The sequence below is a fragment of the Tympanuchus pallidicinctus genome, unplaced genomic scaffold (assembly GCF_026119805.1).
Source record: "Tympanuchus pallidicinctus isolate F22 unplaced genomic scaffold, pur_lepc_1.0 scaffold9, whole genome shotgun sequence".
In the NCBI taxonomy this organism is placed as follows: Eukaryota; Metazoa; Chordata; class Aves; order Galliformes; family Phasianidae; genus Tympanuchus; species Tympanuchus pallidicinctus.
In genome coordinates, this window is record NW_026294813.1 from 16,705,475 (window position 1) to 16,732,939 (window position 27,465).

The window sequence follows — 27,465 nt, forward strand, 5'->3', positions numbered from 1 at the left end:
AATACAAGAGGTGTGTGTGTGTGCTATATTACTGGTTGATGTAACTAACATGAGATTATTTTTTGGAAAATTCCTAGTTGACTGTGAAGGTATTGCTCAAGAGAAACCTCTTCTAAGGAATCAGCCTGTGGTCTTGTGACTATGCTGGCAATTTCAGCTTAAGAAATATATATATATATATATATATATATATATATATATATATATATATATATATATATTCAGTACAAGAAAGACATTGAGATTTTGGAAAGGGTCCAGAGGAGGGCGACTAAGATGATCAGGGGGCTGGAGCACCTCCCCTATGAGGACAGGCTGAGGGAGTTGGGCTTGTTCAGCCTGGAGAAGAGAAGGCTGCGGGGTGACCTCATTGCAGCCTATCAATACCTGAAGGGAACCTACACCCAGGAGGGGAGTAAACTCTTCAGAAGGGCTGACAACAGCAGGACTAGGGGAAATGGATCCAAGTTGAAGGAGGGAAGATTTAGGTTGGATGTTAGGGGGAAGTTCTTTACAAGGAGAGTGGTTAGGCCCTGGAACGAGCTGCCCAGGGAGGTTGTGGATGCCCCGTCCTTGGACGTGTTCAAGGCCTGGTTGGACGGGGTCCTGGGCAACCTGATCTGAATGTGGATGTTTGGTGGCCCTGCTAGGCAGGGGGGTTGGAACTACATGATCCTTGAGGTCCCTTCCAACCCAGGTGATTCTGTGATTCTGTGATATTTCTTTTCCATTCTGCATGGTTTTAAGAATACCTACTTATGGATGGATTATGAATTTCTTTAGAGATATTGGATAAGTGTTCATTTTTGTGTGCAATTTGTGGAATGAAATAGAAGAAATTGTTGTCATTTATTCATATGTTACTGGTTTGCATCAGGATGCATAGATGAAAATAGGAGGGAAGAGGGAAGTTAATAGTCAAAGAATTAGACACTGAAAGTCATCCAATCCATAAGTTTGATATTTGAAGTACTCCCAGCTTCAGAGAAACCATGGGGAGTGTTTTGTTTTGTTTTGTTTTTAAACAGAATTGAAGTAGTTATCTTTGGGATCATGGTAATTAAAATTAGAAAGTTGGTAGCGTTTTTATTGCAGGCAATTCTAGTGGTGAGATTAACGTTAGATAACCTTATCGTAAAATAACCAGACACCCTGTGATGATCTGACACATGAGAGGCTGCACAGAGCTCATGGTCCCCCGAGGGCTGCGATTGTTTTATGGTTTTATCTCATGATAACCATGCTTTGGTTTTACCCTTTTCTAAGAGCTTCATGTAGTACCCATCTCGCTGCCTCCCCCGGTAAATTTGTAATTTAACACCACTCTAGGAAATGGCAAATCAGCGTGAAACTATTAATCTTATCTCCTATCATGAAACAGACGCTGATCCAAGAGATTTGATTACTTTGCTTCTGGTCATTATCCAGAGTGAACGCTTAGCTTGGACGTTTGTATCATCAACATTTCTGTCATCAGAAAGCAAAAGATTTCAAAAACAAAGTGAAATTATACGGTCGATCTCATTTAGTGTTTCAGGCCACAAAAATACTGTGTGTCACCAAACTCCTTTAACTGGTCACTTTGCGATAAACTGCAGCATGAAAGCCCTAATTTCTACCCGATGTCTAGAGCTTCTTTCCTAGTCATTAAAAGCGTGACGAAGGACCTGGATGTCACGTATGTGGGCTCTAAATAATCTGCTGTGATTTTAATGAGTTCATTCACAATCACCACTGGTTTGTCTTGCCTCATAAGTATTTGTGAGATGGAGCTTGCAGTCAGACTCTCTGCTGCTGAGTTGCCTTTTGATATTTTGAGATAGACTGAAACTTGCTTCTGTTCAGTCCTGCAAAACTGAGTCTGGTAGCTCGAACTCTGGAAATAGCCAGCTGCATCCTCTACCCTCTAATGAATATATTGTGAATAAGAAATTCAGTTTTAATTTCTATTGCAGTTTAGCTAATTAAAGAGAACATTTTAAATACCTGACTGAGACAATATGATTTGCTTTCTTCTTTTCTTTGCTCTTGGCTTTACATTTTTGTTGTTCCCACAGTTCTTCTGAGTATCTGCAACTTCATATCTTCTCTCCCCTTATGCTTGTGACACTAAAAAACCTGCAGTCATTTAATATTTAATTATGAGGGAGGCTCAGTCTCTATTTTGCTTCTCCAGTAGGGCAGAGCTTTCTGCTGTACTAGAATATTTGGAAATAAAACTTTTTACAATTTACAAATTCCAGGGGGTTTTACTCATGTAGAAATACACAGAATTTCTGTGCTCAATTGGATGGTTCAACTCTATTTCTTGAGGGAGTGAATTTCACTGTTGACCTAATTCTTCTCCCATCAGAGTTGGCACTGAGTGGTTTTAGATTGTCAGCATTAGAGCTTTACTATTCTTTGTAGAATCCAGAGTTTTGGAAGAAAAGCTGAAGTGCAGCTCTTTCACGTGGAATAAGGAAGGCTCAGGCTTGATATTTAGAATGCTTTTATTAACCAGTTCTATCCAAAGAGTGGCCTAGGAACCCAGATGGAGGGTTCTGCGTTAGAATTTTGTCGCAGCTTCTAAAATCCCTTTGACAGCATGTGCTGTCTGTTATCTAGATTGAGTTCAGAAATGGGGGAGTGATAAAGCAGAGAAAAAATGAAATACAAAACTATGAACGTGTACAGCTTTCCTTGAGAAGAAGAGCCATTGAAAAGGAAATTTTAGGACAGACAACTGTCAGGGAACTTGTTGGAAAAAGAATGGAAAAGGTGTGTAACTTTAGCTTGTGGCTGTAGAGCCTATGCTCTTGGATTGGCACAGCACAATAAATTTATGGTTCTGTATTGAAAGGTCTGCATCTTGATTCTGACTTATAGGGACTGTACTATAGGGGTTTGTAGCTGAAACTGTCCTTCTATGCCATTAAGATTACAAGTGGGGCATGTTGTTTTGTTAACTATTAATATAAACTGTTAATGTCAGGTTCTGCAGAGATGTTTAGTTCGTCCACATACTGTCTTTATGACAGAGTCCTGCTTTGTGCAAGGATTTTCTCTCAGCCACTTGAAAATACTGTCACCTGTGAGCTCTTCTATCCTAACTCCCGTTAGTAAACGCGATTGTCTCACAAGGTCACTTCTGTCCTGGAGTAGTGGAAGGCCGTTCAATTTATGCTTGGTCACGCCCTTTTAACTTAATGTTCTCCTTCACACAAGCTGATGGTGATGGATGTCTATTCAGGTAACCTAATGGCCCACAGTAACTGTAGGAGAGCCTTTATATCAATATTTTGCAGCTGAGGCCCATCAGAAGAGACTGTCATACTGCTCCACACTACATCTAGGACATTTTATACAAATAGTAACAGTTATACCATAGCCACCCTTCACACTTTCAAGTAGGACTATAAAAGATCATTTCTATGGGATAAGAGGAAGCTGATCTTTGTGGCTTGATATATCAGAGGTCATTTGCTGCTGTCAGCTGTCTGCCTGTAACTACTAAACCCATATCAGAATGACCAGTCTTAGCTCTTAAGGAATCTCAGCCATAGAAAGAGAGTCTTCTGGGACTACCTTCGTGGCATTTTGAGTGTGTTGCAACTATTCTGAAGCCAGCATCATCATGATGGGCTTCAAAAAGAAACAGCTGGCTTACCACCAGGGAATGAGAGACTGGTATTTGCTCTATCCCTCCTCCTGTTTGATTCAGCTTCTCCTGCATGCTTTCATTAGTTAATTTATGTATCTGTTTGAGGTATTGCAAATCTGCCAAAGAGAAAACACTTTCTCACTAAAACTGTGGCCTGTATGCCAAGAGGACCTTAAGCATTTGTGTTTAGATCCTTCCATACTCAAGTGATATAATTAGCTTCTGTTCCTCAAAGGACTCAGGACGTACAGTCCCATGCACAGGTCATCAAAGTAGGTAACAGGTTGAGATATTGCACTGTGCATCATTTAGGGGGATCTTCCCCAGTGGTGATTGTATTCTGCACAAAACTTTTAGATGTACATGCTTTTAGTAAAAAAAGTCCATGTCGTTTCCAAGTGTCCTTTTCATTTCTATGGATTTCCTATCTAACCGTGTAAGAAAATGTAACTGTATATTTCTCTATAACTGCAAACTAAGGAGTTGACTTCCAATAGGAACAGAGTACTTGTTAATGGAAGGGAATCTGACAGCTATCTTGTTAAACCAGTGTATGAGCTATGGAAAAACTGAAGCAGGAACAGGAAGCATAATGTATATGTTGTATCTGCCAATGATAGAGCTTTGCCATTATCCAGAGAAGACAGCATTTTAAAGCCAGACTCTTTGGCAGCAGCTCTGCAGCTACCTGTCTACCAGTTCATCCATCCATATGTTGCACATGTCAGTGGCTGAGAATATAAATATTTTCTCAGTATTAGTGTAAAATAGAAATAGTATATGCTTTTATTATGTGTACTCTAGCAGGTTGATTTGTAATTTTCCCACTCTCTTGTTTAAAGAAACTGTTCCTGGTAGTTTAGTCAAGTTTCTGCCTGTCAACTGCTCTGGTCTGGCCATTTTATCTCATAGCTTCACTTCCAGTGACAGAGACATAAGCTATGTGATAAATGCCATCTTGTGTTTACTGGGGGACAGTGTGGGGTGAAAGTGTGCAAGCTGTTGTCTGAAAGCTGATGAAACAGTGAGCAGTCAGTAGCTAAGCCTTTAGAGAAAGGTTTTCTAATATATGCTATATGTACTTTTGAATGTGGAGAGGTGAAGTGCCATGGGTCTGACTTGACTCTTCTGAAGGACTTTATTAATTTTCTCCTCTCGAGATAATTTAACACAAAATCATTGGGCTGCCTGATGTTCTACCTTGCACTAGATTTTGTCTAGTTAATACGGAGCTATGCACTAGCTACATTTTGATGTGGGTCTTGTTCCAGTCTTTGTTCTGAAGTACGGCGTCATTTCAAAATGAGAAAGTCCTTCTAAAAAGCTTTTATTTTTCCTATGTGTGACTACTGCTCTGACAAGATGAAGTGAGTCAGCCTGTCTTTAATGGTGTTGCATTGAAACGGCTTCTTCCATTCAACTCTTGCTGTCATTCCTTGGCATGATCATTACTTTCAGGGCAGCTTAGAGGTCAATCAGGCAGAGCCACGGGGGCAGCCACAGCTAGCCTCAGGATACTCCCTACAAATGTAAGATCAAAAGGGCAGGCACATGAAAATTACTGTTTACTTTTTATGAATTATTTCCCAGAGATAGGATCATTAGCAGAATCTAAATGCTGGCTAGCTCGTATTGCAAGGGCACTCCTGACAGAATATGCTCACTTGGGCACACCATTCTTTTGAAGTCAGAAAATTTTCTGGTTTTGTTCTTTGTGGGATTTCTATATTATATAAATAACTTTCTAGTTGTATGCTTTTCCCCAAAACAGCTCTACCTTTGCACATGCTTTTAATTCTTAAATGTCTTCCATTTCTTTCCTTTGTTTGTGCAGTAAATTTCAAAGCCTACATCCATTCGCTGGGGAATATGCAGGAGACACTTAGCATCTGAAAGAAGTAAAACTTTCTGGTAATCTTTCTGAGTGAACACTGACTGGTACTTAAAATTCACCACTGGCCAATGGGTACCGCAGTTATCCCTACTGTAAATACAGGGGAAAGGTGATGTTGGCTGTCATGGTGAGGCAAATGCTGATTCAGTGTCTGCTCCTGTAGTAATCTTCACACATCAAACTCTACGCATTCTTATCCACATAAGTATCTGGCTTCTGTTTGATCACAGTAATCACGGCTATTTAGAGGGGTCACGGAATATTTGCCCTTTTGTCTTGTGTCTGCAGCTATGAAAGCATGACTTTAGAGCAAATGTTGATTGAATTCTAAAGAGACTGGCACTGGCTAGGAACATGTGTAGCTGCTGATATGCTAAACTTCTGATTCCAAGTAAAAAAAACGTTTGCTTTTTAAAATAACTTTGAAAAAGTTACCTTGAAAGACCAAATACGTAGTGGACATTACTTATTAATGAAAACTGATATGAACTTCCTGCTTATTATCCAACAAGTTAGTGCCCTTAATGCAAAATAATTGAATGCTGCCCATTGTAGGAGTGAAACTATGTCTGGCTACTAACCAAAAAACTAAATCCCTTATAGCTATTTTTCTTAAAGTGTGTGCTGTGAGATTAAGCAGTTGTCTTTTTTCCCTTCTACTGCTTTTTTTTTTTTTAATTTAGAATACGCCCATATACATATATAAAATATATAATCAAATATATCTCTATATAATTAAAAAATAGATAGTATATTCTCTTGTATACCCTTCTCATGCTACGCTTAGGGAGCAATGGCATCTGTCCAATGGCATTTCTTTTCTAAATCCTTACTCCTATAACCTGGCTAGACAATTTGCGTAAGTGCGTTTTTATTTATTTGGCATGATGTTTTCTCAGCATCACTGGTTTTTTTCTTTGGCATTCATCTTGACAGCATCAGAGAATGTCTTGCTAGTGTTTAAAAGGATAATTTAAACATTTTATGTTCTGCCTTTTCCTCTTGCATTTGTATAGAAAATGTATGAACCTTTGAACAGTTAGAGTGTAAAGGAAACTTACATGTGGCTGAATGTAGTCATTGGGCTCCCAAGTGGGGAGACCCAGAGGTCTATGAGTGGCCATCTGCAGGAATGGGTCTGGGGCTTAAGCAGCAATGTTCATAAAGCTGAGCACATAGAAAACGCTGTAGAAAAACAGAGCAGTTGGCATTAGACACAATTTAGGCTTGTATTGAGCTGCAGGCAGTCCCAGAAGTTTTCAGTCATATATCTTGAACATCTAAGGTTAGATCTACAGGTAGATAGGGGTGTCTGAATGCTTCCCTTTTGTCTTGAAGTCATGCTTACAGGTTCATGAGACATCCAGGAGCAACCTTTTTGGAGCCAGCATCTGGCATTCTTGCTGTGCGTTTCTTGCAAACTTTACAGTAAGGCAGGATCAGTTATGTAATTGTGCTGTTACTCTTGGAAATCTTTGTTGTTGATGTCTTTTTTGTCTTTGTTATCTTGAAAAACAATGGTTTTAAGATGTCTTCTGTTGCACTTCAGGCTTTGTAGGCTACCTCCTCTTTTTTGTAATGTGCCACACAGGACCTTAAACCTGTTTTCTGAGCTTGTACACTTGGAAGATGATACCCAAGTTCAGGTGGGTTTCCAGGAGAAGTCTCCTCAGTGCTGCTAGGGTGGGAGAATGATGGAGATGCTTTTTCCACCCAGTTGCTAAGAGAGTGCAGGTATACCTGTCAACTGACACTTAAATTAAGACTTCCATTTCCCCGTGTATAGCCATACCTTTACAGACAGGTGTAGATTTGTTGCAAGAAGGGGGCTATTTTTGGCTCTACTGTAGGAAACCCTGAAGGTAATGAGTTGCATATAGTAAATCTTGCTTATCCAATAATTTCCACTACATTTCAAATTAAGGTCCTAAATTAGGGTTAGTGTCAGACTTGCTCTTCAGCTATGTCCTAATTCTGTTTTAAAAGCACATAGCTAAGGACTTTAATATGTTTTAGATTCAGTGCTTGTAAGTTATACTGAAATCCCTAAGGGAGCCAAAATAACTTATTAAAACCTTGCAAATGTTTTTGACTGCTGCATTCTATTATTTTCTATTCCAGCGGTAGCATACAGCCTCTGCTGATGGGCGGAGGAAAGCAAACCTCCAGGGCCCATTAGACTTAACTTGTTTACTGCATTGATATCTATATGTTAAATGACAAGAGAGTTCAGGTTATTGAATAATTTAAAATTCAGCTCTAATTGGTGTCATATGACCTGGAAAAGGCCATGGATGACGCCAGGAGCATGCTGTGAAATTCTTATAAATAATTCATAAATTAGATCATTCATTTGCCTGGATGTCTTGTTAAATGCAGAAGTTTGTAAGTAATAACTGATGATATAACACCTGTAAGTATTTAGTTCATATGCTGGAAGGTAATCTACCTTGATGATCTTCTAGCAAAACCTGCCAGAGTATGAGAGTTAATTGCACTAGGGAGAATGCACTACATTTATTTGGGATGGGGCTTTGGCAAGGCTTACTGTGCAGATGTTGCATTACGCATTCCCTATCAGCTAGACAACTATTCTGTGTATGCCCATGTTAAAAATGCAGCTCATCACTCTTCTGCCCTTATTTCACATGAACTCCAAATGCACTGGGAAATGGTAGTGACCTGCTCAGCTCACAAATAGTATAGTTTTTGAAATATTTATCTAGGTCTTGAACTACTGATTCTTCAGTAAAATAAAGGGCAGAAGTAAAAAATTGAAGTCAGAAGATTGTGATTTTTCGTTTTTATAATGTTGGCAGCACATTGAATGTTAATAGTTAGACCTGGTGCTGTCAAGATTAGTATAGTGGCATTTTTCTATGGTGCAAACAGCTCTGGTGTAGTTTTGTTTCTGAAGGCAAACATGTTTCCTTTATTTGTAGTGGTCAGATATTGCATTGCCATGTGTAGCTACTGTTTGGGCTTAATGGGCATTCTGTTCACAGTGACTTCCAGGACTAAATGCATAGATGCTGCACTTCAGTTTTCTTGGAGCACTGTATTATTAATGACTGCCTTATCAGCCAGCATAAAGCCAGTTTGGTGATCTGAAATGGAAGCATTTGTTAGAGATTATCTGCAGTATTTTTGTAGCTGGAGAGAAGGGTGGCATGTTTACGAATGCAAAATATACACTTAAAGCTGAGTGCCAGAAAATGCTCACTTGCCACTTTGAATGCAGGTTTTTTGTGCACCTGGCATCCCGGCTCAAACCCTAATAACAAAAGGGAGAAAAAAAATTAAAGGCAGTGAAAACAGAGGAGGTGTTCCTCTGCTGTCAGCTAGCAGCAATGGATTCATTTTTTTTGTGATGTGATCCTATTTTTATTTTTGTTTTGCTACACCTGTTCAGTATATTGAATTGAGTGGATTTTTATGGAAAAAATACAGGTTTCTGGCTGTCATTCACATATTGTTTCTCTGACTTGAGGCCACTTGTTTTATTCAGTGGAATGTGGCAATCATAGCTGTACATAATTACCACAGAAAATTGTGCTTCATTTCTTTATTTCTTGAAAAACGATCAGCTTATCTTGTGAGTTACCTGTGGCATCTATCTCAGGTACTAACAGAAGCAGTTGCTGTACTATTATCTGGGCACCCTGTAAATGACTGGTGCTAGGTTACTTATGTTAGAGATTTTAATAAGGATTTTATGATTTAAAGAAAAGAAACTGATAGACTTCAACAGGTCCTGGTAATTTACTTTGAAATCTTTACCATTTTACGTCTTTCTTGATAAATTCTTACGGATTCTTGGAAAGAATAGCTTCTTAATCACTAGTAATGCATTTCAAATAGTCTTATCACTGGAAATAGTTGTTCTTATAATGGCTTTTCTGTTGCCCAGATAACACACCCAAGCTTATTTATAATGCATTCTCCTTATTCCAGTGACAAGAGCAAGTGCTTACACTGCTGATAGACCTGCAAACCCCAAACCAAGCTTTATTCAGATGATACCTCTACATCAGCAGTGTGTAGTGCTGACTGAGTTCCAAGTTTAGGATGCGTACCTTAATGAGTGTGTCAGCTAGGTCACTAATGCATGCCCATGACACTCTTTAAGGTGTCCCTGTATATGGCAGTCTCTCATTTTCCTATTTAGAAACTCTTCCTTCATCTTGGAGCACCTTTATAGCCCTGCATTTTTTTCAGGTTGCTGCTTCTGGTTGTGCTTGGTTCCCTCCGGGCTCCTGGCTCTGTTCTGCACAGTGAAGAAGGAACTTGCATGTTCCTTGCCATGTTTCTCCCCTACCTAAAGAAACCCCAAGTCTGAAAATCCAGTTTAGAGAAATGTTTTCCTGTTAACCTCTGTGGCTCTGTATTTTTCCCAGTGTGTGGACGGACTACAGCTTTTGTCCAGTGAGTGCAAGACTTCCCAAGTTAATGATTTGCACAGACATGTCTTGTGCATGCATGTCTGCCTGTGAAATCTGTCAGTATGTTCCTTGTGTGGAGATCATAAGACCTGATCTGCTGGTAGCCTAGCCTTGGCCATGCAGAACCTTGTGTGCTGGAATCAGTTTTTAAAGGTCTCCTCTACCAGTCTATGCGCTAACTCCGCAGAGTACGCAGTCTGCATTTAAGAATTTGCAGAGGTGCTAATGCTGCATGCATAAAGCTGGTGTGCTGTTTGTCTGTCTGTAGGTAGTTTTAAGGACTGGATGTTTGTTTAAGCTTTTCTCTGAATCCCTGAGCAAAAATTACTGGGATTGCAGTGAAGATTTCTTAGAGCCCCCCACCTGTCTTCCCTTTTCAGCCCTTCTAAAGATTATTTGAACTATTTTTTAATATCTTCATGTTTCCATGCAAGAGTTTCACACCTGTCTTATAAAATCTTATTAACTTTGTTATGCTGCAAGGAGCAGTCTGAATTTTTGTTTGTTTGCTTACGCCTCAGTTAAAGGAAGTTGTATCTTTAAATACTATACAGCAAGCATAAGAGAACTCCACAGAGGGGAAAGCACAGCTGTTCCATCATGGTCTGTCATGGTTTCCATGCAGCCCGTAGGTAATATCTTTCTTAAACTCTTCTTGTAAAATTACTTAATTCTGTATGCTTATGAGTCTTTAGACTCAATGTAGTAGATGAGTCTTTACAATTTTTTTTTTTTTTTTTTTTCATTTTTCCCTTTCACCTGGCCAGCATTTTACAAATCTGTCCTGGTGTGTTCTGGTTTTATGATTCTTTGTAAGTTTAGAATTCAGGCAATTTTCCCTGCAGCCTACATCTAGCTGTAGTTTTCAATTAAAGCATTAACAGACAACACACATTACTTACAAAGTTGCTGGCCCAGTAGTTCATTTTTCTTTAGTATTAGAATTTGCAAAGTACTGAGTAGCCTTCAAAGGCGTGTGAAATTGGAATTCAGTCTTCTACCTAATATGACCTCCTTCTTCTAGAGGAATGAAAAAAAAAAAACAAAAAAACCACCACTTCCATTCGATGACATTAATGAGAATTTCCCACCCTGCAAACATATTGTAACTGTGAAATAACATTAAAGTTTCTCTGCCTTGTTATGAAGTCTTTAAATGTCAATGCCATTACTGAGACCATCAGGGCAGATTTAATGGTGGTCAAGGTCAACAAATGCTAACTGGTACCTCTCTTTTAGGGCCTCCGGGGACTCCTAATGGAGTCTCAGCCATGAAGTTAATTTGTGATGTGGGTCTTTATTCTTAAATCTGCTCCAATGATTATTTTGTACCATCTCCATGTGCTCAGATTTCTTAACTTTCTCTTGTGTCTTTAGTCAATAAAACAAATGGCTAGAATAAAGAAATTCTGTCATTCCATGTTACATTACATCTTTTTGTATTGTTTGCTCCTTTTTACCTCATGGGCTGATGAAGGTCAGGTGTATTCTTTCTGTAGATTACCCTACTCTGTCATCTCTGATAGGATCTTCCAAAAAAATCTTTTGGATCTGCTACTACCTGCTGTCCTAGAGATCTGGGCCAGTAGCCACGTCGGACCTCTTTTTCTGTAGTTGCCCTAAGTGCTGGGATAGCAAAAGGTGGGAAATGAGAGACAGAATGTAACTGCAAGATTCTCTCCCTTTCCCTTTTCTTCCCGTTGCTGGTCATCCCTTTATGCATTGCCTAATGTAGATTTTAAAAGTTTTGTAACCTTTATTTGCCTAGAAAATACTGCAGACAAAGATGGCAAGATGCAAATAATAAATAACCAAACTCTGTTTTTTTGGCAGCGTGTTGCATTTCTGCCAACCCCTCTGACTTTAAAATATTTTAATGTCCTGCACTTTTCACCCAGTCCAAGCACCAGACTTTCCTCAGACATTTAGCACTGACATTAATGCAAATGCCTCCAACTTACTGGGCCCTTTGGGGCAAAACATGACATCCTTGGCTTTCAATCAGTTGGCGGAGAGGATATTTTTATATCCACAAAACTAGAAATAATAAAATATCAGTATTCAGGTGCTAATCCATGTTAATTTACATTCTGTGAAGTATACCAGAAACTTGTAATCAGTTGTCTTCAAGAACAGCAGAATATATTTGGTATTTTGCTTATTTATAAAAAGGAATTTAAATTATGGATATAAACACTGCACAGATTTGGATTGTATCTCTCTTCTAATCATCACTGGACACTTACTTGCATCCCTAAGTTCTGCTGTCATGGAGCTTGCTGACTGACTTTGAGTGTATGTCGACCATACCTATCTGTTATATGCACTGCTAGAATGCAAATAACACCTTGCTCACTATCTGTGGATTATGAATTTCACCGCTGAAGTACTTTCACTGAAGTGGTTTTTTCATTATCTTTAACAAACCTGGTGTCTGTTAAAAAAAAAGAAAAAAAGAAAAAAAGAAACAACTTTGTGAAAAATCCCAAAGGCTGGAAGATTTTAAATTCAGTGTATTATTGAAATTAATGCAGAAGAAATCATGGAATCACAGAATGGTTGTGAGTGCCTGCTTCACTATCACTCTGATGTGCATAACAGCTCAAATGCTGAACTGCCTGGATGAACCATAGTGTAAAGATACTCTGAGATATGAGTGGGATTTTGCTGTGTGTTGTATAATATCCATGAGTATAACAAAACCACCAGAATTTGCTTGCACTGAGTTGACAAATGTGAATTACAGTTGCTTTCTTTCTTCGGAGTTTTATCAGAATATAATCACTTGCCCAGCTTAATTGAAAAATCACTTACGTTTATAGCTGAATTTAAACATGTTTTGTATTTAAATGACAGCTTTTGATGTACAGACATTTTTTACAGAAAGTAGTTAGTTTTTATCTGTGTTTCTGTAAAGATATTTCAAAAACTCTCATCAAATTTCCAGCGATAAGTAATATCCCATTCAGTGCAAGGTGAAATGTTTTACATCAAATCTCCTGCTGTGTAATGGCCAATCAAAGAGTATTTATAGTGGCTGAATGGATTTTTTGGCTCGGTATTCAAAATTAAACATTTTCAAACATTAACATTTAATGTTTTTTGCCACTCTTCAAGTTGATTTTATGTAACCCTAGGTGCTCACAACTACTTGATACTCTGAAGCGACTCATTTTATGCTGAGCATCCTGCAGGCAGTAGTTTTACGTTTATTACACTTGTGTAGATTGAATGAAATGTATATTTGATAGTAGAACCGTGTCTGTCTTTTGATAAACATTTTGTCAAGGTGGGCTGTACGTCCATCAGCAGGATGCAGTGGGTCTATTTATGAGTGAGCATGTTTAAATCGTGACGTTAATTAGTAAAGATGCATTTTACTAATTCAGAGGAAATTGTTTCTCTTATTTCAGATGTCTGGTAAGAAGTCCTCCTGTCAACAACCACCCTCTGAACTAGATGGTTCGTACTTAGCTGTTGCAGGACCTCAGATTTCGTATAAGAACAGTAAAGCATCAAAGCCAGGAAGTCCAAGCCGTGTAGCATTGTCTCAGCCTTGCAGGAATAATCATAATTATGGAACTGAAATCATTTACAACCATCAAGATCGTCCAAAAGAAAATCCCTTGGAAAATGGCTTGCACAGAAAGTGCAACAATATGATTTCCTCAGTCAAGCAGAGGAGCCCTCACCATGTAAAACCAGCTCAGGAGATGGACCAAAAAGCAAATGAATTTTCAAGCACTTGCCCTCCACAAATGACCTGTGGCTGTGCCTGCAAGCATGTAGGGAGCTCAGGTGGCGTTCAGAAGAGGCACCATGTCAGCCAGGTACCCAGAAGAGTCTCTGGACCTGCTCACAAAACCTGTGATTATTCCAGGCTCTCTCGAGTTTCTGGGCTGAATGACAGCAGGGGTTCAGGGTCTAAAGAAGCAGAACAAGCTAAACGGTTGTCTGAAGAAAGAAGGCAGCAGCTGCTTCTGCAGAAGATGGAGCTGGAAATTGAAAAGGAACGTCTCCAAAATCTGTTGGCTAAACAAGAAGCAAAACTGCTCCTAAAACAACAACAACTACACCAGTCCCGAATGGATTACAACAGGTGATTTCAAGATTCATATTTAAAAAAAATAAATTCTAGAGTTTCTAATGAACATGTGAGCAATAGTTATAAAGGAAAAAGGGAATTTATAAAATAAGATAAGGCAGTTCTTGTGGCACAATTTCTCTGTAACGGTGATTTAGAGGAGAGGAGACTTTTGAGTATATTAGCATATACTGTTGGGAAACAGCATGACAGCTGTGGAAAGCAGCAGAGGAAAACAGTATGTGGTAGAAAGAAAGACATAAGAAAAGCAGTTCTAAGAGACTGGGTAGGAAAAGAAGAGTAGTAGAAGAAATTGTGAGCTTGATCTTAGTGCAGGCAGTTGAAGGAACATAGACATTTGGCAAGGGAGCAGTGTGTGTAGATGACATAGGCAAGGCATTTCTCTCCTTTACTTGGAGAGGTCAGTTTTGAAATACTGCACTTTCTTAGGTGGTGACTGGAAGAAATATCTTTTACAGAAAATATGAAGACCATTTTATTTATTTAATATATACACGTGGCAAAGGAAGGGAGTCCTGTGATATAGGGACATTTTCCTTTCAGTGATATTTCTGTAGGCAAGGATGCCAAGACAGAGGCAACAGAGGCACAAGACCTGCTTAAAAAAAGAAGGAAGAAGCAATAACCAGAGAAATATGGAATGTGGCTTCAAAAGCCCTTACGATTGTTAGAGAAGGTGAGAGAACACCTTCCTGACAATTTAAATGGGGACTTTGGCAATACAGATAAACTTATTTATTGGTATCATTAAACCAAGAAGGGGATTGGGTTAAAGCCACAGACCGAAAAGTTAGATTAGCTGGTGTAACTCAACTGTGAGCTAGCATTTCAGCATTAGGAGGCTAAAGCAGTGGGAGAAATCTGTCAGTCTTTAAGAAAAGACTGTAGGAAGGTTTCACAAGAAGGCTTATCTCAATATTACTTTAGTGTGGTAAATACTGACAGCATCCCACAAGTGTCTGTAATACTTGACCCACTTCCTTGCACGCATTATAACCACCACAGAAGAACATATCACTTTCTTTTCTCAGTAACAGCCCTCTGGTTACTTTCCAAACCTTAAAAGAGAGTACCATAACTCAGATGATCGTTTGTTTGACTTCTTGGGCCCTGTCTTACCCTGAAAAGAGTATGTTTATTTAGGCCTTAAAATGTCTGTTTTATCAAAGTCAATCATAATTGTGTGAGCTGAAAATGGCTGAGGCTACAGACAAAGAATTATAACTTAAGGCAAAAAAGAAGAAGGAACAGATGGATTCTTAATCATCAAATACCTTAATTCTATGCATGCAGACCTCTAAAGAAAAACAAGTAGAATATGAAGGATATGCAGACTAAGTCTTTTGGAGTTTTGTTCCTAATAGATAATTTTCAGATTTATTTGAGGCATCATCTGCCCAGGAAAATAACTAGACCTTAAATATCTCTGTAATGTTGTGCTTGTTAATACCATTGTGCCTATTTTAGCTTTTTTTTTCTGAAAAAAAAAAAGATGGTTTACAGAGTTCTAGTTACTTAAGGAAAATATAGAAGGAAAAAATGCTGTGAAAAAAGTCATATGATCAGTCTGAGCACTAAATCTGTTTTTGTAATCTATTCAGAGGTGAAGGTGAATGCACAGTTGCCATTTTGACCATATGAAGTGCAACTAGACTCAGTGTGCTTGCTTTTAAAAAATACTCAGTCTCTTTAGAATGAAATGTTTGATATTTACAGACAAATCTCATAAGCATTACAGTTCTATTTCAGTTCTGGCTGTATAATTCTTTTGCACTTTATAACAGGATAATTTTATGTACTACACAAACAGTAGAAATTTGTTTAGCTAAGCTTGAATACCCTTGCTTCTTTGGCAGCAGACTCTAACCTAGTGCATCTCCTTACATCAAAAATACAATGAAAGTCCATTTCCAAGTTGTGTTTATTTTTTCTGTTCTTCTGCATGGATGGAATGCTGGTTAAGGTCCATTTTGAGCTGCTGAAAGTATTGTCATTCATTGACAGATGAAAGGTCTGACCATTTGTAATAATTGGCTATTAAATCTTATTCTCTTATGAAAAGTATGAATCGATCTTTTTTTTGACAACAGTGCATCATAACTGCATCTTAATTTCCCACATTTTCTCTGGATGTGAAGTAGTTGCTCAGCTATCAAAAATGGTGGGTTGACAGGGAAAGTGGCAGATCAGTAACTTGTACTCTGATGTTGTATGAGGGGAGATTCAAGTTGGATACTGGGAAAAATTTACTCTGAAAGAGTGGTCAGGCTCTGGAATGGGCTGCCCAGGGGATGTGGTGGAGTCACTGTCCCTGGGGATGTCCAAGACTGTTTTTATGTTGTATGAAGGGATATGATTTAGTGGAGAAATATTGGTGGTAGATGGGCTGGATGATCTTGACAGTCCTTTCCAAATTTGGTGGTTCTGTGATTCTATGATTCTACTGAAGTCAATTACCCCAGAATATATAAAACTTTCATGAGTGGCAAAATATTCTTTCTTGGTTATGTGGAAAAATCTGGCTAAATCCTGGAAACAACAATTTCATGTAAGCGGAAAAAATGCCTCTATTACTGACTTTTTTCAGTCTTCACTGGAAAGAAAGAGAAGGGTGGGCTAATGTATTAAAAATTGAGGATTATCTCTGTACACATAGTTTCAGAAGACACAACCACCTCAAACATTCTACATTTTGAGAAACTTACATGCCTCTGAGCTTGGATGTTAATGAAGCAGTATTCTTAGCCAACAAGGAATGTTGTTATGGGACACTGTGACCATTTTCTCAAGGAGGCAGATAGTTTGAAAGCAGTAAATGAAATTTTTCTAACCTTTTTCCCAGTGGAAATCTACAGAAGGAGAGGTACTGTACATCAGTCAGCCTTACAAAACAAAAGGTACATTTGAAAGCATGAAAATAGTTTTGAAAGCTTCTCCATTAAGCATGATTAAGTGCTTTGCTTGTAGACACAAAACTGACCCTATTTATGGCAAATTTCTGTTCTGGTGATAGGATGAGCTGCATAAACAGCTACTTCTGCTTTTTCAGGTTTAGAGGCTGTGTGTCAGGTTCAGAAGATGTGCTCATTGATGAAACACCTGGAGAACTTGCTCTGATGATGAACGGCAACAGCATGGGGCTATGGTAATTTTTTTTCTTGACTTCTAAGTACTTCACAGTGTCAGTGCATCTTGACATTGTAATATTGGCTGCCAAGTGTATCTGTTCGTGTGTTTGTTTCAGATTAAGAACTTTTTTTCCCCAGGAAAAAATAAAAATTCCTTGGCTGTTGAATTTTATGCGGTAAATGTTGAATAATTATCACCCAGAGTTTTGGGGTTGATCTCTCTAGCAGTCTCAGATTGTGTACATCCCACCTTAAGGACAATAACCTGGCCCACAACAAATAGAAGTTTTCATAAGATCTGAGATTTCTTTCTCTGCTCTAGGTTTTACTTCTTATTTTTCAATTCATATTTGAACATCTGTTTAGCTCTGATTTGGACCTGTTGTAGAAAGTACATGAACCCTTACCTCTGAGATAGAAACGATATGTTACCATTGGTGATAGTTGCTTGTTTTTAAAACAACAGTGTGTTGCACCTCTGCATAATCAGTGCTAACTATAGCTAGAATAACTTTAAGTAAAGCTAATATTCAGCCCTTTATCTCCATTCTGCAGACTATTTAAAATATTAATGAACGTATGATTGAATTTTTTGTGTGTTCTGTCCAGCTGTATTTCCTGCTTCCGTTGGGAGAAGGGTCAGGCCTATTAGAAAAACAACAAATTAGAACTGTGGACTTGACAAGTGTTTTTCTCCTGCTCTCAAAAATAAACAGCATTGTGTTCTGTATTTGAACTATATCTGTTCTTTTGACCCAAGCTTCCTTTTCGGTGCACAAGGGGAGCAACTGGCCTTTGAGAGGCCCCCTCTTTAATGACAAGAGAAATCTTTAAAATAATAAGCTCTTCTCTCTACTTCTGGTATGATTGTAAGAGAAGAAATGTTAATTTATTTACAGTCTAAGGATTCAGTACTTCATTTTTGTATTTTTTAACCTTAGTTGATAATGTTTTTTTATTGACATCCCTCTTCACGGGAAAGGGAAGTCAGACAGTAGGTAACGCTTCTTTCCCTAGAAGAACAGAAGTTGCTAATTTCTTTGGAATGCTTCATTGCTAAAGCAGATGTTTTGTTGATATGAGTTACTGACTTATCCCTCATTGTATTTTGATGCTTTTGTTTTCATACAGACTGAAGTGTGATTACTCTTAAGAAAAGAGGTATAGTCATTATATTAATATGCAGTAGCATTAAACCACTGAAGGAAAGATGTAACCTAAAACATCTGCAAGGCTTCTTGGCAACAGATTACCAACAAATGCAAAAATCTACATAGCCTAGCACATAAAATGAGAAAAACCTGTAATGTTTACAGAATGAGAGTTCCAGATTTCAGAAAGCTCTCTCTCTTCAGTCCCCTGGTTTAATTTACTGTAATTTTTCAAGGTTAATGTGTTCGTGCAGTCTTTGGTTGGCATGCCAGCTGGTTCCGAAGTTTGGCAGCGTAATACTTGGAAGTTTTTCTTCCTATATACCATCCTTGGGTTTGCAAAGGTTACCAGATGAACGCTCTCTAAATAATTTAATCTAATGTTAGGCTGAAAGAGGCTGACAAAGACAAGTTCATTCGTCTTTTTTATGCATTTGAATATGTAAGTGCTGTTTTCTTCAGTATAGAGAGTGAGTGTGCAAGCGTGTAACTAGGGCTAAGAGAAGAGGCAGAGATGGTAGGAATGTACTCTTTGTTTTTCAACAGTCTCTTCTTATTTTTCCTTTTTTTTTCCTTTTTTTAATTGATATGCCAAATGGTTTGTTTTTATAGCAGATACTATCAGAACTATAATGGAATAGAAACCCTCTCTGACTTCCAGCTCATACACAAAGCTCCTCTAGCAAACCTCACAGCATGGAACTTGATTTCAGCCTTAAAATAAGCAAAACTTAGTTTAAAAATCTCCTGATACTTGAAAGGAAGTGGAGAAAGTTCCTTAAAATACTAAAGTTGCTGAAGTGAGATATTGGAGTTTAGATGTAAAATAAATAATATAATCAAGAACTGAAAAACATAGTTTTTTTTTTTTTATAATTAACAGCTCATTTTGAGGTAATTATCTACAATTACGAAAATTTAATTGCAATTTATTCTCTGCTATCTGTGGGAAGGGTTGTAAGCAAGGGAATGTGCATCACTGCCAGGCATAAATGCTATAGGATGGGGACAAATACTAGAGGAGCCCTTAATGAAAAACAAAAAGCAAATAGGAGCATGCAGCTGTGCCAGGCTATTGAAAGGTAATTGTAGTCAGAAATGAGATATGTACTTTAAAAGGCATCTTGTCATCTCCTGTAGGGATTAATTTTTTCCTTGCTTGAAAAAAGCACAAAAGATTTCAGGAGCAAGTACAGTGCTGAGTTTGATATCTGTTGCAGATTTTGGTTACGGTGCATCTGTGAAAAGGAAAACTTCCACCTCAAGGAGTACTAGAAACTATAGCCAAATTCCCATTTTCTCTGCCAGTTGTCCCACTGTGTTTTCTTCATTAACTGCCAAAGCAAGTGTTGTCCTTCTTCCTCCTTTTGGACTGTCCCAGTATGAATTTGCAGTGCTGCATTTTTTCTCTGCTGTTGGGAAGAATTGTGTCTGTCCCTTTGCCTTCCCTACAGCTGGGCCTGTGCCTGGGACCTGAAGAGTCTTCAGATGCAGAGAGGCGCAGCAATCAGAGCAGGCTGTGTTGAGAATGGTTTTCAGTGGAGTGCTCCTAAGTGAGTCCACAGCTAATTTTCAGCTGTGGAGATAGAAACATTCACAATTAATGGCGAGTTGTCTGATTCTCTGTAATTTCTTTTTGCCCTGGTGTGCAAGATGCTTTAAAAAATTCAAAGTAAAAACATAACCTGATGCATTTGTTTAGCATAAAACAGCTTTTTATAAAGCACTTTCCGTCTCCCAGGCGCAGATGCTTGGTACATGCTCAAGTACCCACTCCACACGTATTCAGTATGATCAATACCCCCAGCACCTGCTTTTGTGTGTGCTCCTGATGCCTGCATCTGGGAGAGGAATTTTAAAACAAGCTGCTCTTCTCTCTTTTATTTATTCTCAACTTTGGATCAGAGCACTGTGCAAATAAGGCCTATTCAACAGCACAAACTCGAGAAGATACGGTTTGCTGCTTTGCAAGTACCCCTCACCAGACTTGTGCTGTGTGCCTAAATCTCCATTAACAATGCTCCCTGCTTATCCAATTCTTAGGCTTCCTTATGGCTCTGCTGGTACAGCTCTGACTGCCTTCTCTCTAACGTTCCTCGGATTTCACACAATGCTGCCTCTGCACCTCAACGCTGACCTGTGCAAAGTGTTTTAAATAGGAATTGTTGAATGCAGCAGCTATCGGAGGAGTTTACAGTTATCTGCAGGCACTCTTTCAATGTATATTACCTGGTGAGAGGATTTCTTTCCCCGAGTATTAAAGGTTTGCAGGTGTAATTTGCCACCTTTAATTTCATTGAAGTCTTTTATGTTTGTGTGCTTCGTTCTTTATCACCTGTGTGGATTTTCTCCAGCATATATTTTTAGTTAGTAGAAAATATCAAACATGGAATTCAGTAGTGCTTCCCCTCTATTTGAATGTTCATTGTTATGGTGATAGTTCTGGGAAGGAACGCTGTCAAGGGTCTGCTAGAAGATTTTTATGTTTATGGTGTAACTATTTTTAACTATTTTTATTATCTTGAGAGAGAGGGTGACAATTATCTTTTGCTCCTTGTTTAGTGCTTTGTGGTTTTTTTTTTTGGTTTTTGGTTTTTGGTTTTTTTTTGCAGCTTGTTAGACATACAGGCATCTTTACAAGCATCCTTCTGTGGTGGTGGTGTAGAAGCATACTTCCGTGTTTTTGTCCAAACAGTCAATGCAATTAAAGATAAATACAGGGGAACGCAGACTTGCAGCTCCCCCTGCTGTTCCAGGCACATGCTGTTTTTTTTTTTTTTTTCACTACTCCTCCCCCAGCACGTTTAAAAATAAAATAAAAATTAAACAGAGCCACAGGCTTTGCCACCTCTGACCTGATATGTGCTGTCCCCACTGCTCCAGTTGCTGAAGGGAACTGGTGCTTACAGTGGCAAAACGAGTGTAAAATTTGTTTCATATTTGGAGTTTCTTGCCAGTTTTTCATGACGGTGTGCATCACCTCCTGGAAACTCTGGAGGAGAAACTGTCCTCGGTGCCTGAAATGGTTCATAGAATCATAGAATCATAGAATCACCAAGATTGGAAAAGACCTAAAAGATCACCCAGTCCAACCGTTCACCAGTTCCCAATAGCTCCCACTAAACCATGTCCCTCATCACAACATCCAGTCTTTCCTTGAACATCCCCAGGGTTGGTGACTCCACCACCTCCCGAGGTTGTTGGCCAAGAGCTTCCTTCAGCTTATCTCTAATCATCTTTGGTCTCTTGGGGTGCAACAAAGTAGTATTCAGCCAACATTTATGAATGTGTTGAACACAATTTGTTGGATTTTTTTTTTTTTTTTTTAATCTCTTTACTGCTTCAACAGAATGGTGCATTAAATTGGACTGAAATCAGCTGTGCTTGCAAATGGCCAGTCAAGTCTCCATGTCTGGAAACCGCTTTCTCACTTGTTATCACTCTTTTTAATACCTTAGTTATTTTCTTGTTCCAGATTCTTTTATATTGAAGTTTGTATCAGTTTTTAGTGGGTTATTCACAGACTAAACACTTGCTTGGCGAGTAGAGAAGGTGCATACCAATCTGCCAGTAGTGTAAATGCTGAATTATTGTGGATATGAATTCCCCCTTCTCTGGTGGAATTGCCTGGTTATATATGGAGGATGAGCATCTCTCCAACTGATGCCTGCTGGAGTCAATTGTGCCATAACAGAAGTATGTATTCAGAACTGGATATAAATTTTTGCTTCTTCAGTGCTTTATATGGGTTCCGAAGATAGTAGTTTTATTGTTCAGGGTGAAGGCTTTTGTCTGATGCAATGATTAAAAGCTTATTGATAAATGATGGGAGCTTTTATACATATATCTGTGTGCATGACTATATTTGTATATACTTCTAAGGCATTTAGTGGTCTTTATTGAACTGGGGAGTGATGAGCTCATTTCCTCTGACCTGGTTGCTTCACTACTCTAGTGTTCAGCTTTACTCTGAACTGTGACAGTAGGTTGAAGCTGTCTCATATTTACCTGAATGATGCTGAATCTGTTCTCATGATTATATATACTGCACACATATTACATCCTTACCATTACAGTCCATAATAACCGTCAGCACAAACCTGAGGCATAATATGTAAGTGGGATTTACTATTTTAAGTAGATTGGTCCAAAATGAATGCCTCCTACTTAGTTCTGTGGAAACTACAACAAAGTGCAAAATAACACTATTTGATAAAGTTCTCAGCTATAAAGCACTGTTTTTTTTTCAACATAGTCACCACCATTAGCTCTGCAATTTCCCCTGCAATGAACAAGAGCCTGCATGCCGCAGTCATAGCAGTCTGCCTTACCACTAACACCTGCCTCTGACATCACGGGCCAACATAATGGCATTACTTTTGTAGCAGCCCTTGTAGTTTTCTTAGGAGCTAACTGGTAGTTGAGGTCTTCAAAAAGCATGGGAACTCTGGTGTTACAAACATGTGCTAGGATAGGATGGCAGTCAGTGAAAACAAGCTTACTAAGACTTGACTACGCTGATATGTTCAAGAAAAATTCAAGAAAATCTTGAATTTTCTGCCAGTCTTTTGGATGGACATGGTTCTGTAATATCATGTATCAGAACTGAAAATGCTAGGATATTTTTCTTTTCTTTAGGTTAAAATATTTAAAATTCATGTATCTCCTGAAGGAGTTTGTTCCTTGCCAACACTTGCAGACAGTGTGAGGCATTTTTGCAAGTCATTTGCAGATGCCTCCTTTACAGGAAAATGTACGCAGTGTTAGTTTACTGCCTGAATTGAATTTTGAAAATCTGAAACCTATTTTTATAGAGCGGAGTGGATTGCCTTTTCAGACATACCATTTAGTTGCTCTTTATTTTTAAGTATAGTCTTGGATGAAGAGAAAATTATGTTTATTCTATATATTCATATGTTAATCTATATATTCGTATGTCCCAGAAATTTGTGAGTTGGAAAAGTTAGGAAAAATCTTGCAGAGCAAAATGTTCTGGAGTGTAGTTTTAAATTAGGAGATTTTAAACCCATCCGAACAACTTTCTCTTCATTTAAAGGCTTATATCAGAACTGATGGGGCAGGACTAAGGACAAAAGCTATTGGTATGACAAAGTTAAGCAAGAAATCCTCTGTACCGTGCTGTTCTGGTTGTGATTGCAGCTGCACTAAGCTAAACCTACTCCTCCACTCCTCTGGTGACCTTGGCTGTGCTTCAGCACACAGAGAATTGAAGCAAAAGGCAAACTCTAGTAAATATTAGTTTCTGTCACTTGCAGATATACAGACTACATATAAGAATAATGACATGCATGCTCGCGCTCCTCTCAAGCTCTTGTCCTTCCCACTTCAGAGGAAGTGGACTTGGTGTTTTTGCAGCTGAATTACTCTGACATAAAACTTTCTGGACCATGCTGGTGGTTGAGCTGAACTCTGCAGCATTGCGTAGGTGCTGAGGCTTTGCAGAAGTACCCATTACGTTTGTAATAGTGCTAATTTTTGAGAGCCACGCAGAGAAAACTTTAGATTCAGCTCAGCTGATTTGTTCTTCACGCTGCTCCTGCGGTGAAGTGGATTGATTTTTGTGTTTCTTTTGATATTTGGCTTCCTTTCCTCTGGTACTCAATGCTTCAGGCCTTAATCCTTTAACCTTGAGTCTGAGCATCAAGGCTTCAGGAGAGATCCGGCCTTTTGATGGAGAGAGAACATCTTTTGTTGTAGCAAATGGTTGGGAGTGGTATAAAACAAGGCAGATCTCCAGACAGCACATATTCCTCTATTGTGTTAAAAGACTATAAACAGAGGATGGGTTTAATGGGGATTATAAATGATCTAGAGGAGGGTGGGGTATTAGGAGCAATGGAAAAGAGTTAATGACTTTTTCTTTAACATTTCACCAACAACCAGTCTATCATGACAGATGTGTACTGGGTTGCCAAATGCTAGAGTCTGAATTGGGTAACGGTTCAAAGCTCAGCGTGTCATGGAAATGGCAATGTGGTCCCTGATGGAGCAGGGGAAAAAAGCTTTTCAGCTTCTCAAAGGGCAGTATTTGTGGAAGCAGATGCTTGCTTTGCCCTACCCAGCATAAAGAACAGTTCTGTGGGCAGCCGGGAGAGTTCGTACTGCTGGATTTTTATAGGATCATTAATTATATGTTATAAGGCAGCTAAGCATGGCATTCCTAACTCGATGAATTCCATTATGAATGGCCTTTTCATATTCTTCATCTCATTATATTAAATACATGTGACCTGAAGTTTAGCTAAAGTTATTGTTCGGGTTAACTTTCATTTAGCGGTTGCCCTAATTTTAGAAACAGTATGATCTTTACATTTTATGGAGAGGCAGTTTTTTAGTGCATGTTTTTGCAGCACCATTTTAGATAATTTCTTTTGGATCTAGGTATGAACTTCTGTGAGTTGGCAGGGAAGGGATTTAGTCACTCCTTGATTTGCCTGGAGATTTCTGTACCCATATCCCCGGATGACAACATCCAGTTACACGGATTTGGCTATCATCTCTCTGCCAATAACTCTTAAACCCTCTGCTCTGTTCTGTCTAGTCTTGCATATCTGACTGCCTCCCTGACACATAATCCTGGTTGTTTTGCCTTCAGATCATTCCTAATCTGGCCGAAACAGAACTCCTTACTTTTTTCTTCAGAATCTCTCTTCACTTCTGATTTTGATAACAGTGCATCCTCTCTGTCACTCAGACTTGTAACCTCAGGGTCATTCTCTTTCCTATACGCATCGGAGCTGCTGACAACGATTGCAGCTTCTTTCTTCTTTGCAGCAAAAGCATACCAGTAGTGTGTCAGCATTTAGAACACCATACAGCCCTTCATCCTGCACCTTGACTACTGTAAAATCTTCTTTGGCTGCTCAGTATTCACATCCTCCCTTCAAAATAAATTACCCAAATCGGCCTCTCTGTTGCGTATTCAGATCTTGTCACTGTTGCTTCTCTGAAACCCTCCCTCAAAGGCCAGTTGTCCACAGTATCAGTCCACAGGGCTTTGCAGAAAGTCACACTGCCACTTCTTTTTTATTTTTTCTCCCATCTCCTCATCTTTACTCTTTCAGTTGAGACAATTTCAGCATTTTCTTGCGCAGTTCTTCTTTTGACCATGCAGCCCTTCCACATTGCCTAATTTCTTCTGGCTTTTGGACCCATTGAGTTGCATTGTGTGGCTCCTGCCTCCATCTGGCCAGCAGGGACAGGAAGGTGATTGTCCCCGTCTACTCTGCTCTTGTGAGGCCCCATCTGGAATATTGCGTCCAAGTGTGGAGCCCCCAGGACAAGAAAGAAAGGGAGCTGTTGGAGAGGGTCCAGAGGAGAGCCACAAAGATGATCAAGGGTCTGGAGCATCTTCCCTACGAAGGCAGGCTGAGGGAGCTGGGCTTGTTGGGGTGACCTCATTGCAGCCTTTCAGTGCTCATAGAGAAGCGAAGCGGAGTCAGCTCTTTGAGAGGGTAAATGATAGCAGGACAAGGGGAAATGGTTTTAACTTGAGGGAGGGAAGATTGAGGTTGGATGTCAGGGGGCAGCTCTTTACAATGAGAGTGGTGAGGTGCTGGAACAGCTGCCCAGAGAGGTTATGGATGCTCCATCCCTGGAGATATTCAAGGCCAGTTTGGATGGGGCCCTGGGCAGCCTGGTCTAGTATTAAATAGGAAAGTTGGTGGCACTGCCTGTGGCAGGGGGGTTGGAGATTCATAATCCTTGAGGTCCCTTCCAACCTTGGCCATTCTGTGATCTTTCCAGTCTTGCAACTTCAAACTCTCTTTTCAGAGTTTACTATGAGTTTCATACTAAATAATCTCTTTTCACACATAAGGATGGTCTTTGTCCAGCAAATCCATGTAAAATTTGAGTCATACTCAAAATATCTTGGCACTGACCTACGGAGGGAAGTATTATAATTTAGCTGAAGTGATACATTATCACCTTTGAGGGTAGAAAAGCTTATGTATTGCTTCTGGAACACGCAAGTTTGAAACAAAACAATGTTCAAGTATTTTTAGTTGTCTGTCAATAATGTCAGGCTTTGTCTCTTTATGTAACTACATGCCCTTCTATTTGATCAATGCCTCGTTAATCCTTGTTTTCTTTTTAACTTTGTGCTCCTTTAATCTGCATCTATGTCTTGCTTCCTTTCTGAGAAAGTAATGTCTCTGAGAGAAAGGCTAAATTTATGCACAGGCTTTAGATGCAGTAGGGCTGAGATGGCCAGGCAACACAAACAGATGTAAGCCTCTGAAAACACACCTCACAGTGTCAGAATTATACTGATGGCAGCAACTCTGGACATTTCCAAAGAGATTCTAACAAACTTTTACAGATGCAGACTTACAAAATCTAAGTTAAATTTGTTTCTTTTGATTGGTAAAATATAAGGTAGGTTTTATTTGCCAGTGGAAGCTGTATCATGACAGGAGAAGTCCGTATCTGACCTAAAAAAGTGCAGAGCCCACGAGGTCTTGCTAATGTCTCTTCCCCTGGATTTTAGACATCAGACTGTGCATTTTACTGTATGATTTTAAAAGAGGTATTCACCTCTTGGAGAAGCAGTGATTTCTGTCTTGTTTAAATTTAGTTATGTCTGTTTATTTCCTGAATATGCAAACACATAAAAAGTGTTAAATCTGCTCAATAAACACCGTGGTTGAGTCAGTGTTTGGTGGTGCTGTCACATTCACATAAAATCCTTGTGTTGAAAAGAAATTTTCAATGTGCTTGTTTGTTTTTGTGGGGCTCGGGTCATGGTTTTTAGAGCTGTATGCCATCAGCTGAGCATCTTGGTCTGTATCATGCTTGCAATAGGTAGCTGACTTTTCTATCACTATCAAGTGCAATCTGAGAAATAAGTAACTTCTGTAGATTCAAAGCAGTGTAAGTAGCCAGAAGTGATTTTTTTAAATCTTTACCAAGAGCTGCTTGGTCCAATCTACATCATTGGATATGTTGGATATGGTAAGCCACTCGTCTGAGGAAACTCCAAAGTATAATTTCTCTATTTACTTCTCTTTGAGCTATAAGGGTTTGTTTTTTTTTTTTTTTTTTTTTTTTTAAGCAAATCAATAAACAATCTCAGTGTTT

At 39.0% G+C, this 27,465-nt stretch overlaps 1 protein-coding gene across 2 annotated transcripts in view; it reads left to right on the top strand.

The window, feature by feature from the left end:
* The window catches only part of KIAA1328 (KIAA1328 ortholog), a 180,868-nt gene that overhangs the window by 107,214 nt on the left and 46,189 nt on the right, over window positions 1-27,465 (top strand). For both annotated transcript variants that reach the window (XM_052670657.1, XM_052670658.1), the window contains 2 exons: window positions 13,393-14,078; window positions 17,134-17,229. In XM_052670657.1, coding sequence (XP_052526617.1) covers window positions 13,393-14,078; window positions 17,134-17,229 — 782 coding nt within the window. The remainder of the gene's footprint in view (window positions 1-13,392; window positions 14,079-17,133; window positions 17,230-27,465) is intronic.